Source organism: Ictalurus punctatus, chromosome 21, assembly GCF_001660625.3.
Source record: "Ictalurus punctatus breed USDA103 chromosome 21, Coco_2.0, whole genome shotgun sequence".
Lineage (NCBI taxonomy): Eukaryota > Metazoa > Chordata > Actinopteri > Siluriformes > Ictaluridae > Ictalurus > Ictalurus punctatus.
Window position 1 is genome coordinate 21390900 of NC_030436.2, and position 14575 is coordinate 21405474.

General features: G+C 43.7%; 1 protein-coding gene across 1 annotated transcript; it reads right to left on the bottom strand.

Moving 5' to 3' along the window:
• Positions 1-32: 32 nt before the first annotated feature.
• On the bottom strand, positions 33-13635 carry lamb3 (laminin subunit beta 3). Its single transcript, XM_017496617.3, has 22 exons — positions 13478-13635; positions 10057-10211; positions 9695-9809; positions 9474-9547; positions 9187-9375; positions 8998-9061; positions 8703-8890; positions 8431-8551; positions 7850-8038; positions 7584-7739; positions 7260-7447; positions 6178-6274; positions 5684-6056; positions 5387-5553; positions 5049-5260; positions 4615-4818; positions 4155-4299; positions 2022-2229; positions 1739-1880; positions 959-1135; positions 462-615; positions 33-311 (listed from the first exon to the last, which is right to left on the bottom strand). The coding sequence occupies exons 1-22, from the start codon at positions 13509-13511 to the stop codon at positions 172-174; spliced, it is 3492 nt and encodes a 1163-aa protein (XP_017352106.1). The 5' UTR covers positions 13512-13635; the 3' UTR covers positions 33-171.
• Positions 13636-14575: the final 940 nt, after the last annotated feature.

A 14575-nucleotide genomic window follows, 5' to 3' on the forward strand; every position in this document is an offset into this window, starting at 1 on the left:
ATTTGAGTAATTGCTCATGTTTAACTCTGGTCTGCTGTAACACACTTTCTTTTTATTAGAAGTGAAATGTAACATCTTTTAATTTGTTATTAGACAAAAAGCTCACGTGCAACATTACTAAATTACTGTTAACATTAACTTTAAAATTTACATTAAAAGTGTAAAAGGTGTTCAGGCCACACACCCGCTGAGATTAGTGACTTTAGTGCTGATGTCACTGATCAGTTCATTCAGCCGAGACTCCAAACCATCCAACCGCTGAGAGTTTCCCATCAACTCCTCCCCCAACTTCTGTAGCCCTGCCTCCTTATCTGAGAGAGAGACAGACAGAGAGAGATAGACCGTGAGAGAGAAACCGAGAGAGAGAATATTTAAAAATATGGTGCTTTATATTTCTTTTAAACTGTAACATGCACACTCCTAACCCACTGTCATCTGTGTGTCTCTCTGTGTCTCTGTACCTGTGAGTTGGTTCAGGATGTCGGCTGTGTCCTGAATCAGGTGTGTGACCTCAGTCTGTAGAGTCTGTAGGCGTTTTCCTGCTGAATCTGTGGTGTTGTTTACGTCTGTGTTCTCCTTCAGCTTCAACAACTGCTGCTGCAGTAAATCCAGGTCCTGCACACACACACACAAAATAATGATGATGATAATAATAATAATAATCATTATAAACCCTAAAATATAAATAATAAAAAACAATCTGTGTTTACATTTTTTTTATTGGTTTCTGCCACGAATCAGTTTGTTTAAAAGAATTATTGCAAAAGAACTGATTCATTTGGGAATCACCCATCAGTAGTGAGTGTGTTTATTCTGTGTGAGTGTGTGTGTAGTGTAGTGTAGTGTGTAGGAGTGTGTACATTTTGTGTAATGTGTGTGTTTTGTGTGTGTATGCAGTGACTCATTCATTAAATTATTATTTAATTGTTCTTTGTGTGTGTGTATGTGTGTTACATACCTGTGCTGCAGTGTTGGCCTCATGCTCCGCCCCCTCTGCCTTCTCCCCCGCCTCCTCCGCTAGTTCCCTTCCTCTCTGCACTTCCTCCTTCAGAGGGTCCAGCAGTGGCCGCAGTGTGTCCACTAACCCTAACCCCTTGTTCACTAGATGCTCCACGGGAAGCAGAATGTCCTCCACCTGCAAAGACACAACAGTTACAGATGGTTCAGGGTCAGAGATGGTTCAGGGTTAGAGATGGTTCAGGGTCAGAGATGGTTCAGGGTCAGAGATGGTTCAGGGTTAGAGATGGTTCAGGGTCAGAGATGGTTCAGGGTTAGAGATGGTTCAGGGTTAGAGATGGTTCAGGGTCAGAGATGGTTCAGGGTTAGAGATGGTTCAGGGTCAGAGATGGTTCAGGGTCAGAGATGGTTCAGGGTCAGAGATGGTTCAGGGTCAGAGATGGTTCAGGGTTAGAGATGGTTCAGGGTCAGAGATGGTTCAGGGTCAGAGATGGTTCAGGGTCAGAGATGGTTCAGGGTCAGAGATGGTTCAGGGTCAGAGATGGTTCAGGGTCAGAGATGGTTCAGGGTTAGAGATGGTTCAGGGTCAGAGATGGTTCAGGGTTAGAGATGGTTCAGGGTTAGAGATGGTTCAGGGTCAGAGATGGTTCAGGGTCAGAGATGGTTCAGGGTCAGAGATGGTTCAGGGTTAGAGATGGTTCAGGGTCAGAGATGGTTCAGGGTCAGAGATGGTTCAGGGTCAGAGATGGTTCAGGGTTAGAGATTATGAATGTTAACGTACATTCTGGATGTTGTTTCTGACTTGGTCAGTGATGTTGAGGTTGTGCTGCAGTTTCTCCTTCATGTCAGCGAGGGCGCTCTCGCCATCATTCAGAGATGCTAGAACACTATCAGTGTTCTCCTGGAGACCCAGCGCTGTGTCCCTGCAAGGCACACACACACACACACACACACACACATTAATAAATGTCTGATTCTGATTATAGTCTGATTAGTGTGTGATGGTAATTTGCAGCCTGCTGTGTTAGTGTGTGTGTGTGTGTGTGTGTTAGCATGTTGTGCACCTGGCGTTCTTGGCATTCTGCAGTAATTGCTCCGCCTCCTGCAGCTTTGAACTGGCGTTCTTTAGGACCATGCTGGTGTCAGGCAATGAGGCAGCCACATTCTGAATCTCTTTCAGCTTCTTCTTTAGGGCGTCGACCGTCTCAGGCAGCTTCACACCCAACACACCTTCACATACACGCTGCACTGCTGCAGGGTCAGAGGTCGGGTCTACAGACACATACACACACAAAATGACTACAAATGCCAGAGGAAAGTCTCTGTGCTTTCACCATCATTAAAAATGTTGGGATCTATAATTATATATGAATATGTAAATTAAGCGTAAAAATGCATAATCCCGTCTTCTCTGTTATATACATACTGTATATATACATACATAATACCTACTTATGTATATTGTATATACTGTACAGTGAGGGAAAAAAGTATTTGATCCCCTGCTGATTTTGTATGTTTGCCCACTGACAAAGAAATGATCAGTCTATAATTTTAATGGTAGATTTATTTGAACAGTGAGAGACAGAATAACAAAAAAAAAATCCAGAAAAACACACGTCAAAAATGTTATAAATTGATTTGCATTTTAATGAGGGAAATAAGTATTTGACCCCTCTCAATCAGAAAGATTTCTGGCTCCCAGGTGTCTTTTATACAGGTAACGAGCTGAGATTAGGAGCACACTCTTAAAGGGAGTGCTCCTAATATCAGTTTGTTACCTGTATAAAAGACACCTGTCCACAGAAGCACTCAATCAATCAGATTCCAAACTCTCCACCATGGCCAAGACCAAAGAGCTCTCCAAGGATGTCAGGGACAAGATTGTAGACCTACACAAGTCTGGAATGGGCTACAAGACCATTGCCAAGCAGCTTGTTGAGAAGGTGACAACAGTTGGTGCGATTATTCGCAAATGGAAGAAGCACAAAAGAACTGTCGATCTCCCTCGGCCTGGGGCTCCATGCAAGATCTCACCTCGTGGAGTTGCAGTGATCATGAGAACAGTGAGGAATCAGCCCAGAACTACACGGGAGGATCTTGTCAATGATCTCAAGGCAGCTGGGACCATAGTCACCAAGAAAACAATCGGTAACACACTACGCCGTGAAGGACTGAAATCCTGCAGCACCCGCATGGTCCGCTGCTCATGAAAGCACATATACATGCCCGTCTGAAGTTTGCCAATGAACATCTGAATGATTCAGAGGACAACTGGGTGAAAGTGTTGAGGTCAGATGAGACCAAAATGGAGCTCTTTGGCATGAACTCAACTCGCCGTGTTTGGAGGAGGAGGAATGCTGCCTATGACCCCTGGAACACCATCCCCACCGTCAAACATGGAGGTGGAAACATTATGCTTTGGGGGTGTTTTTCTGCTAAGGGGACAGGACAACTTCACCGCATCAAAGGGACCATGTACCGTCAAATCTTGGGTGAGAACCTCCTTCCCTCAGACAGGGCATTGAAAATGGGTCGTGGACGGGTATTCCAGCGTGACAATGACCCAAAACACACGGCCAAGGCAACAAAGGAGTGGCTCAAGAAGAAGCACATTAAGGTCCTGGAGTGGACTAGCCAGTCTCCAGACCTTAATCCCATAGAAAATCTGTGGAGGGAGCTGAAGGTTCGAGTTGCCAAACGTCAGCCTCGAAACCTTAATGACTTGGAGAAGATCTGCAAAGAGGAGTGGGACAAAATCCCTCCTGAGATGTGTGCAAACCTGGTGGCCAACTACAAGAAACGTCTGACCTCTGTGATTGCCAACAAGGGTTTTGATACCAAGTACTAAGTCATGTTTTGCAGAGGGGTCAAATACTTATTTCCCTCATTAAAATGCAAATCAATTTATAACATTTTTGACATGCGTTTTTCTGGATTTTTTTTGTTGTTATTCTGTCTCTCACTGTTCAAATAAATCTACCATTAAAATTATAGACTGATCATTTCTTTGTCAGTGGACAAACATACAAAATCAGCAGGGGATCAAATACTTTTTTCCCTCACTGTATATCAATACTTCTATTTCATGGTTATACTTATGTGCCCTATGTAGTGCCCTATGTAGTGAGCAAGGAGAGATTTTAAACAGAGCCTGTAACAGACCAGGTACTGATTTAATTATGCATAGAACTCACCTGATAGGAAGTCCTTCAGCTTCTTAACAAAGTCTTTAATGTCCTTCAGTCCATCATCGATGTCACCACGAGTACGCTTCATCTGATTGGACAGCTCATCTGCAGACAGTCTTACCTGATTGGTCGAGTCCTGGGACTTCTGAATCTGCATATCAGAGGGAGTAGTTTCAGTTTCACTACCATTGGGAGCTCTGTGTGTGTGTGTGTGTGTGTGTGTGTGTGTGTGTGTGTGTGTGTGTGTGTGTGTGTGTGTGTGTGAGAGTGTGAGAGAGTGTGAGTGAGTGCGTGTGTGTGTGTGTGTGTGTGTGTGTGTGAGAGTGTGTGTGTGAGTGAGTGAGTGTGTGTGTGTGTGTGTGTGTGTGTGTGTGTGTGTGTGTGTGTGTGTGTGTGAGAGAGAGTGAGTGTGTGTGTGTGTGTGTGAGAGAGAGTGTGTGTGTGTGTGAGAGAGAGAGATAGTTACCTGTGTGTATGCCTGAGTGATCTTGTCATTAAGTTGTTGCAGTTTGTCTTTCACCTCCACCGTGTCTTGCTCTGCCCTCTGGCTCCATGGTAACGCACCCATGCACTTCTGTCCCTGAACACAGGGGGGCGCTTCGTCTACAGGACACAGCTCGCCCTCACACTGCTGTGGGGTACACGGCAACACACGTCTACTGCCACACACCTAATACACACACACACACACACACACACACACACACACACATTTACAGGTGCTGTTTGAATTATAAGTTGGTTAGTTATAATAGTTATATTGGTTAATTACATATGCAAATTTATGTTAATTAGCTGACATTGAGTCATAATTTAGTCAAATTATTTATTGATGTTAATAGTGCTAATTATATTGTATTGTATATTGTATTTATATGTTGTGTAAGTGTTTATTCTTACTTGTGTGGCTGTAGGTGTGAGGTTGGGGTGGGTTGCCAGGTCCTTAAGGAGCGTCTGCAGGTTTTGCGTGTTGATTGGCTGTACGTTCTTCAGGCCTTTAATGGCATCGTCTCTGACTGATGCTGAGCTGTCCACAGTGTCTGCTGCTCCGTTTGCACGTTTCACCGCGTCTGTGGATCTGTTGAAGGCATTTTTAACCGCATCCAGGAGTCCTACAAACACACACACACACACACAGATACACACTGGTTTAAATGTATGGTAAGTGCACTATTTAAAGGAAAGTCCAGTGTATTTCTCTCTCCACTGTGTGTGTGTGTGTGTGTGTGTGTGTGTACCAGCATAGTTAGAGCTGTTGAAGTGTGTTGCTGCTTCTTTCTTGGCGTTGTAAATCAGGTGAAGGTCAGAGAGCTGTTCCTGGAGTCTGTGCAGCTCCACCTCCAGGTCTGGAGTATAAAGTACACCTGTACGCCTCAAATCCTCCTCCACCTTCTCCAACTCAGAGCTGTGAGAGAAAGAGAGAGAGAGAGAGAGAGAGAGAGAGAGAGAGAGAGGCAACACTGTGTGAGGACAGTACTGTGTGTGTGTGTGTGTGTGTGTGTGTATGTGTGTGTGTGTGTGTCTGAGAGACTCACCGCAGCGGGTCTAAACGGTGTGTATAGTTGTCGAACAGGTCTTTGTCATTAGGGAGCTGCTGCAGGGCAGTGATGATTCGCCGGAGTGTATGCTGTGCGTCTGTGATGCGTTGAAGTGTGTGGGGGGGGATTTGTGGGAGCAGTGTGTGTGTTAGTGTGTGTGTGAGCCGCTGCAGACGGAGCATGAGGTTCTGCAGCTCTGCATCAAGCGAGAAGAAGCAGGATGGACAGACGGGGCAGTTAGGAAACTGAGCACAGTGACCACGCCCACACATGTCACACCTGTCCCCTACCACACCTGGCTTGCACACACACACACCTGTACGACGGTCACACTCTCCAGAAAGGCTGCCCACACGGTCACACACACATGCTGGGAGGAGCAGAGAGTTATTATTATTATTATTGTTGTTGTTGTTGTTGTTTTATTACTTGTTAAATATGGTTACATTTTTAGAGAGAGTGCAACGCCGAGAGTGAGACAGGAGTCTTACCTCTACAGCCGGTTAGTGGGTCTCCATACGTGTTTTCTGGACAGCCACTGCAGGTCCGACCCCCAAAACCAGGACGACACTCACACTGACCTGTTACCTACACACACACACACACACGCACGCACATGAGTATCTGTCAGAACATATTAAAAACCATTTAAGATAGCGTGTGTTTTAATCAATTGTGATCATTACAGCGATCTCTATTCATACAGCACTATATATCTCTTTATTTCATCATCCTCTCACTCACACATCATCCTCTCATCATTCTCTCATCCTCCTCTCATCATCCTCACATCATCCTCACATCATCCTGTAATCGTCCTCTCACTCACACATCATCCTCTCTTCATCCTGTAATTGTCCACTCACACACACATCCTCCTCTCATCATCCTCTCACTCACACATCATCCTCTCATCATTCTCTCATCCTCCTCTCATCATCCTCACATCATCCTCACATCATCCTGTAATCGTCCTCTCACTCACACATCATCCTCTCTTCATCCTGTAATTGTCCACTCACACACACATCCTCCTCTCATCATCCTCTCACTCACACATCATCCTCTCATCATCCTCACATCATCCATTCATCATCCTCTCACTCACACATCATCCTCTCATCATTCTCTCATCCTCCTCTCATCATCCTCTCTTCATCCTCACATCATCCTCACATCATCCTGTAATCGTCCACTCACACACACAACCTCCTCTCATCATCCTCTCACTCACACATCATCCTCTCTTCATCCTCTCATCATCCATTCATCATCCTCACATCATCCTCTCATCATCCTCACATCATCCTCTCTTCATCCTCTCATCATCCATTCATCATCCTCACATCATCCTCTCATCATCCTCTCATCATCCTCACATCATCCATTCATCATCCTCACATCATCCTCTCATCATCCTCTCTTCATCCTCTCACTCACACATCATCCTCTCACAGAACTATTCTGTGTAAATCTTTCAACTTTTGAACCCTGAATACGGCTGATGGTCCCTAAGTCATAGTTCCAGGTTCCTTGTAGCCATAGCCACTTATGTGGAGGTGAAAGGTCGTACCTGGTCACAGGTGTTGCTGATGGAGTTCGTGAGGTCACAGTTACATGGCCGACATCCTGATGAGGAGTTCCAGAATCCCTCAGCACACCGGTCACATGACCTTCCTCCTGCATTTGGCTCACACACACATTGACCTGTCACAGCGTCACACACACTGTGGAGGGAACCGACTGGACTGCAGGAGCACTCTATACACACACACACACACACACACACACACACACACACAGTGATGATGGTGTTTGTGTGACCTGTATAGTGTGTGTGTGTGTGTATTTTGTGTTGGATAGTATAATATATATCTAAAAGTAGAAGGTCACTCACTGGAGCAGCCGAGTGGATTGTTCCTGCTGAGGCCGTAGTGTCCGGGTTTACAGAGCTCACAGCGTGCTCCTTCCACGTTCTCCTTACAGTGACACGCCCCCGTCACCTCATCACACTGACGCCCGGCCTCTGACCCCGCACTGTCACACTGACACCCTATACATACACACACACACACATACACATACAAATCATCAGCAAGATGATACACTTACAGAGACTGGCACAGGAGTGTGTGTGAGTGTGTGTGTGAGAGAGAGACATACGTAAGCATGCGTCAGGTCTCTGCATGTTGCTCCAGGGGTTCCTGTAATAGTTTTCAGTGCAGCGTTCGCAGTGTGTTCCTGTAGTGTGGTGTGTACACTCTTCACACACTCCACCACTCCTCCTCCCGCTGATCTCGTACAGATCATGGTCAAAGCGGCAACGCTGGGCGTGGTTATTACACTCACAACCTGTAACACACACACACACACACACACAAACAGTTATTTAGGCAATAGTAGTATGTATAAGTTAGTATGAATCAGGTGTATGTAGTTGTTCAGGTGTGTGTAGTAGTTCAGGTGTGTGTAGTAGTTCAGATGTGTGTAGTAGTTCAAGTGTGTGTAGTTGTGCAGGTGTGTGTAGTAGTTCAAGTGTGTGTAGTTGTGCAGGTGTGTGTAGAAGTTCAGGTGTATGTAGTCGTTCAGGTGTGTGTAGTTGTTCAGGTGTGTGTAGTTGTGCAGGTGTGTGTAGTACTTCAGATGTGTGTAGTAGTTCAGGTGTGTGTAGTAGTTCAGGTGTGTGTAGAAGTTCTGGTGTGTGTAGTTGTTCAGGTGTGTGTAGAAATTCAGGTGTGTCGTACGTTTGCAGGTGTGTGTGTTGTCTCTTTCTGCTGGGTGCCATGGAAGGTCGTTGTAAAGGTCAGCGCATCTCTCACAGTTCACACCTGCTGTGTTGTGTTGACAGTCACATGTACCATATACCTACACCACACACACATACACACACACACACACACACACACACACACACACACGATTAGTTTAGCACTGGCGCATGAGATGACAGACACAGAGGACATGTCTTCCTTCACTCTGAACTCTGTGTGTATGTGTGTGCGTGCGTGTTGAATACCTCTGTGTTCGGCAGGTCTTTGGAGGTGGGGTCAGGAAGGCAGTGGTCAGCGTGGCCATGGCAGAAGCAGGAGCCAATCAGCTTCATCTCCTTCAGGGCATAGAAGCGTGATGGGTGTCGGCCAGGTGTGTAAGGCACCGCCCCAAACTGAGTCAGATTCACACGCAGCCCTGTATAACCTGACAGCCCTGTAACCGCAAATCAATCAATCAATCAATTCATCAGTGAGTCAAGAATGAATGGACCTATCAGAAACTTTAAGGCCTTGTTAGTGATGTGATTGGACAATGCTTACTCTCAATCTTCTGCTCATGTGGCAGAGGAACATTTGAGTACTGCAGCAGAGGGTGGAAATACACCTGAGACACACACACACACACACACACACACACACACACACACACACACACACACACACAAACTGTCAATCACTGGTATTAATGGTCAGTAATCATATACACAATCGTATCCTCTGTGATCTTACCCTCTGGTCCTGGAAGGGGTTATTGGTGTTGGAGGGCAGTGTGTAGCAGTGGGGGTTGTCGAGGTCAGAGGTCATTGTGAGGACGTGAGGGAAAGTGGATTCACAGTCAGTGGCCATATAGATCACCGGAGTCCACGACCTCCCGAAATCAGACGACCTCTCAATCACCAGAGCGTCCGGCCTTGGACCCTGGGAGGGAGGGGCAGTGTGAGAGTGAGTGTGTGTGTGAGTGTGTGTGTGTGTATGTGTATGTGAGTGTGTGAGTGTGTGTTTATGTGTCTATATACCTTGAAGTACAGTAGCAGGTTGTTGATGTGAAACAGCTGTTTTAGGTCCAACTCTATAGTGACAGGACTCACATCTACACACACAAACACACACATACACACATATTAAACAAACACATTAAGGTTCAGCAATCAATCACATTGTAATGATTTTGTGTGTGTGTGTGTGTGTGTGTGTGTGTGTGTGTGTGTGTGTGTGTGTGTGTGTGTGTGTGACTGACTTTTCTTGCTCTGCCACCAGCGCTCAGGTCCAGCTGCACTCAGAACGTTCTGGAGTGTGTGTGCGTTTTGACCTGCTGCAGTTCTTGAGTCACATGGACAGCACTTCATCTTCCACTACACACACACATACACACACACAGTGAAGTAAGTAACATTGTAGCATCACTTCCCCCTGTGTCCCAGATTCCAACTTTAAGGACTTGGGACTTGATTTGGGACATGGCCACAGTGGACTCCTGATGATGATGTTAATGTGACAGTATTAATGTGAGATTTAAATGAATAGTACACTAAACAGAAACCAGTATCCAGTAAACCATCAATTTACTAAGGCATATTTTGCGTGTGTGTGTGTGTTTACCTGTCCTAAAGGTGTACAGAACACCTCGATGCCGGAGAGACCACATGTGGACGATGCTCTGAGTTCAGTCTCTCTGCCTATCAATAAATCACCCAGCGGAGGATAACATGCCCCGCTCACACACTCCTGCTGCGCCATACACACTGCTGCTAATGCTGCAACACACACACAGACACACACATACAGACACACACACAATTTAACAGACACAGCAAGGTGATGGGTTTGAATAAAAAGCAGAATGTCTTTGTTTCTCACTGTCTGTCTGTCTAAATGTCTGTCTGTCTGTATGTCTGTCTGTCCCTCTGACTGTCTGTCTGTCTGAGTGTCTGTCTGTATTCATGATATAATACCCTGTAATATTAGTTATTAATAGCATTATTAATACTAGTAATATGATATAGTACTTTATTAATATGCAATAAATATTAATATACAGTGTAATAATGTATGTGTAACTCTGTAGTGCTCTATTACTCTATATTACTCTACCAACACTATAATACTCCACTATAACACTCCACTGTAACACTCCACTGTAATACTCCACTATAACACTCCACTGTAACACTCCACTATAATACTCCACTATAACGCTCCACTATAATACTCTGCCACAATACTCCACTATAATACTTCAGTATAATACTCCACTGTAATACTCGAGTATAACACTCCACTATAACACTCCACTATAATACTCCACTGTAACACTCCTCTGTAACACTCCTCTGTAACACTCCACTGTAACACTCCACTATAATACTCCACTGTAACACTCCACTGTAACACTCCACTATAATACTCCACTGTAACACTCCACTATAATACTCCACTGTAATACTCCACTGTAACACTCCTCTGTAATACTCCACTATAATACTCCACTGTAACACTCCACTGTAACACTCCACTATAATACTCCACTATAACACTCCACTATAATACTCCACTGTAACACTCCACTATAATACTCCACTATAATACTCCACTATAATACTCCACTGTAACACTCCTCTGTAATACTCCACTATAATACTCCACTGTAACACTCCACTATAATACTCCACTGTAACACTCCACTGTAATACTCCACTATAATACTCCACTGTAACTCTCCACTGTAACACTCCACTATAATACACCACTATAATACTCCACTGTAACACTCCACTATAACACTCCACTGTAACACTCCACTATAATACTCCACTATAACACTCCACTATAATACTCCACTATAATACTTAAGTATAATACTCCACTGTAATACTCGAGTATAATACTCCACTGTAACACTCCACTGTAATATTCGAGTATAATACTCCACTATAACACTCCACTGTAACACTCCACTGTAACACTCCACTATAACACTCCACTATAATACTCCACTGTAACACTCCTCTGTAACACTCCACTGTAACACTCCACTATAACACTCCACTGTAACACTCCACTGTAACACTCCACTATAATACTCCACTATAACACTCCACTATAATACTCCACTATAATACTCCACTATAATACTTAAGTATAATACTCCACTGTAATACTCCACTATAATACTCCACTGTAACACTCCACTATAATACTCCACTATAATACTCCACTGTAACACTCCACTATAATACTCCACTGTAACACTCCACTATAATACTCCACTATAACACTCCACTATAATACTCCACTATAATACTCCACTGTAACACTCCACTATAATACTCCACTGTAACACTCCACTATAATACTCCACTATAACACTCCACTATAATACTCCACTGTAACACTCCACTGTAACACTCCACTATAATACTCCACTGTAACACTCCACTATAATACTCCACTGTAACACTCCACTATAACACTCCACTGTAACACTCCACTGTAACACTCCACTATAACACTCCACTATAATACTCCACTGTAACACTCCTCTGTAATACTCCACTGTAACACTCCACTATAATACTCCACTATAACACTCCACTATAATACTCCACTGTAACACTCCACTGTAACACTCCACTATAATACTCCACTGTAACACTCCACTATAATACTCCACTGTAACACTCCACTATAACACTCCACTGTAACACTCCACTGTAACACTCCACTATAACACTCCACTATAATACTCCACTGTAACACTCCTCTGTAATACTCCACTGTAATACTCCACTATAACACTCCACTGTAATACTCCACTGTAATACTCCACTATAATACTCCACTATAATACTCCACTATAATACTCCACTGTAACACTCCACTGTAATACTCCACTGTAATACTCCACTATAATACTCCACTGTAACACTCCACTATAATACTCCACTATAATACTCCACTGTAACACTCCACTATAATACTCCACTATAATACTCCACTATAACACTCCACTGTAACACTCCACTATAATACTCCACTGTAACACTCCACTGTAATACTCCACTATAACACTCCACTATAACACTCCACTATAACACTCCACTATAATACTCCACTGTAACACTCCACTGTAATACTCCACTATAACACTCCACTGTAACACTCCACTATAACACTCCACTATAATACTCCACTGTAACACTCCACTATAACACTCCACTGTAACACTCCACTATAATACTCCACTATAATACTCCACTATAACACTCCACTATAATACTCCACTGTAACACTCCACTATAACACTCCACTATAATACTCCACTGTAACACTCCACTATAATACTCCACTGTAACACTCCACTGTAAAACTCCACTGTAACACTCCACTATAATACTCCACTGTAACACTCCTCTATAATACTCCACTATAATACTCCACTGTAACACTCCACTATAATACTCCACTGTAACACTCCACTGTAACACTCCACTGTAACACTCCACTGTAACACTCCACTGTAATACTCCACTATAATACTCCACTGTAACACTCCACTATAACACTCCACTGTAACACTCCACTGTAACACTCCACTATAACACTCCACTATAACACTCCACTATAATACTCCACTGTAATACTCCACTATAATACTCCACTGTAACACTCCACTATAACACTCCACTGTAACACTCCACTGTAACACTCCACTGTAACACTCCACTATAACACTCCACTGTAACACTCCACTATAATACTCCACTGTAACACTCCACTGATACGATTTAGAATTCGATTTAGATTCTGAATATACTGTATAATGTCTTATTGATATTAGGCAATACTTGTAATATACATTACTAACACACTATAATACTCAAATACTATCATATTAATACTGCACTATACTAACATGCTGTAATACTGTAGAATACTGTATTAGAGCCCAGAGACTCAGTAACCTGTGTGTGTGTGTGTGTGTGTGTGTGTGTGTGTGTGTAATGGGATAATAAAGTCTTACCTGCGATGATCTGTAGAATAATCAGATTCTTCATCCTGGAGAAATAAACACAACAGCTCTCTAACTCTCTAACTGTCTCTGCTCACTCGCTCCACTGCTTTTATCCACTGACACACCTGTGTTTCATTACTGTGACGGGTGTGGCACTGTGAGGAAGTGTGTATCACAGCAATGCTGTAGTCATACACACACACACACTTACTCACACTCACGTCTGGATGAGTCAAAACTCACTGACTTAAAAACATAAAAACACATCCTTAAACACTTAAACCTTAATCTCTAATTCCTAAACCCTACTCACTAAACCCTAGACTGTAGTCCCCTAACACTGACCTTCTGAAACCATCACTATAACCAAAGACTAATCCCCTAAACCCTAAACAGTAGCCCTAACTTTAATATTTTGTGTGCTAATATTTTGAAATGTTGTTGTGACACATTCAGATCAGCTACATTTCCATGAATGGTGCAGTATTTTAGTCTTTTCACTCTCCTGTCACGCTGCTGTAGCGTATTTCAACAATAAAAACCTAGATGTTCATCTACCTCTCGCTAAACACGCGAGCATCGTGTTTCCCAGTGCATACTTATGTACTTTTCTGTACTGTTATTGAGCACTAACTCTAACCGGGTTTCCTCTTACAGTGAGTGTTTGAGGTTTAAAATCCTCTCCTGACCCACAGAAAGCTCGCGTCTGCGTACCAGTCTTCTGGATTTTCTGGATTAGTAAATACTTTTGATTGTAAGCTCAGAGTTTTAGATTTGAGACGCGGCTCATGACGCCAATCACGACGACGGCGGACCGTTTTAAAGAGAGACACGGAGCTCGTCGGTGTGTTTAACGCCGCTGTATGTGACATCACTACATGTTTCACACTTCCACTCGGAAACCTGACACGTGAGGATGTTGAGGATGTTTTGGCTCTGACGCCTCATCTAGTTGATGTCGCTTTTAAATCTTTCAGGTGTACGTGAGACACTGCGAGTGTGTGAACAATAATGCTGCTCACATTCCCTACCCCTTGTTCCCTACCCTCTGGTCCCTATCCACCTTCCCTACCTCTGTGTGCTCCGTGTGGAGGGGTGAAGGTTAAG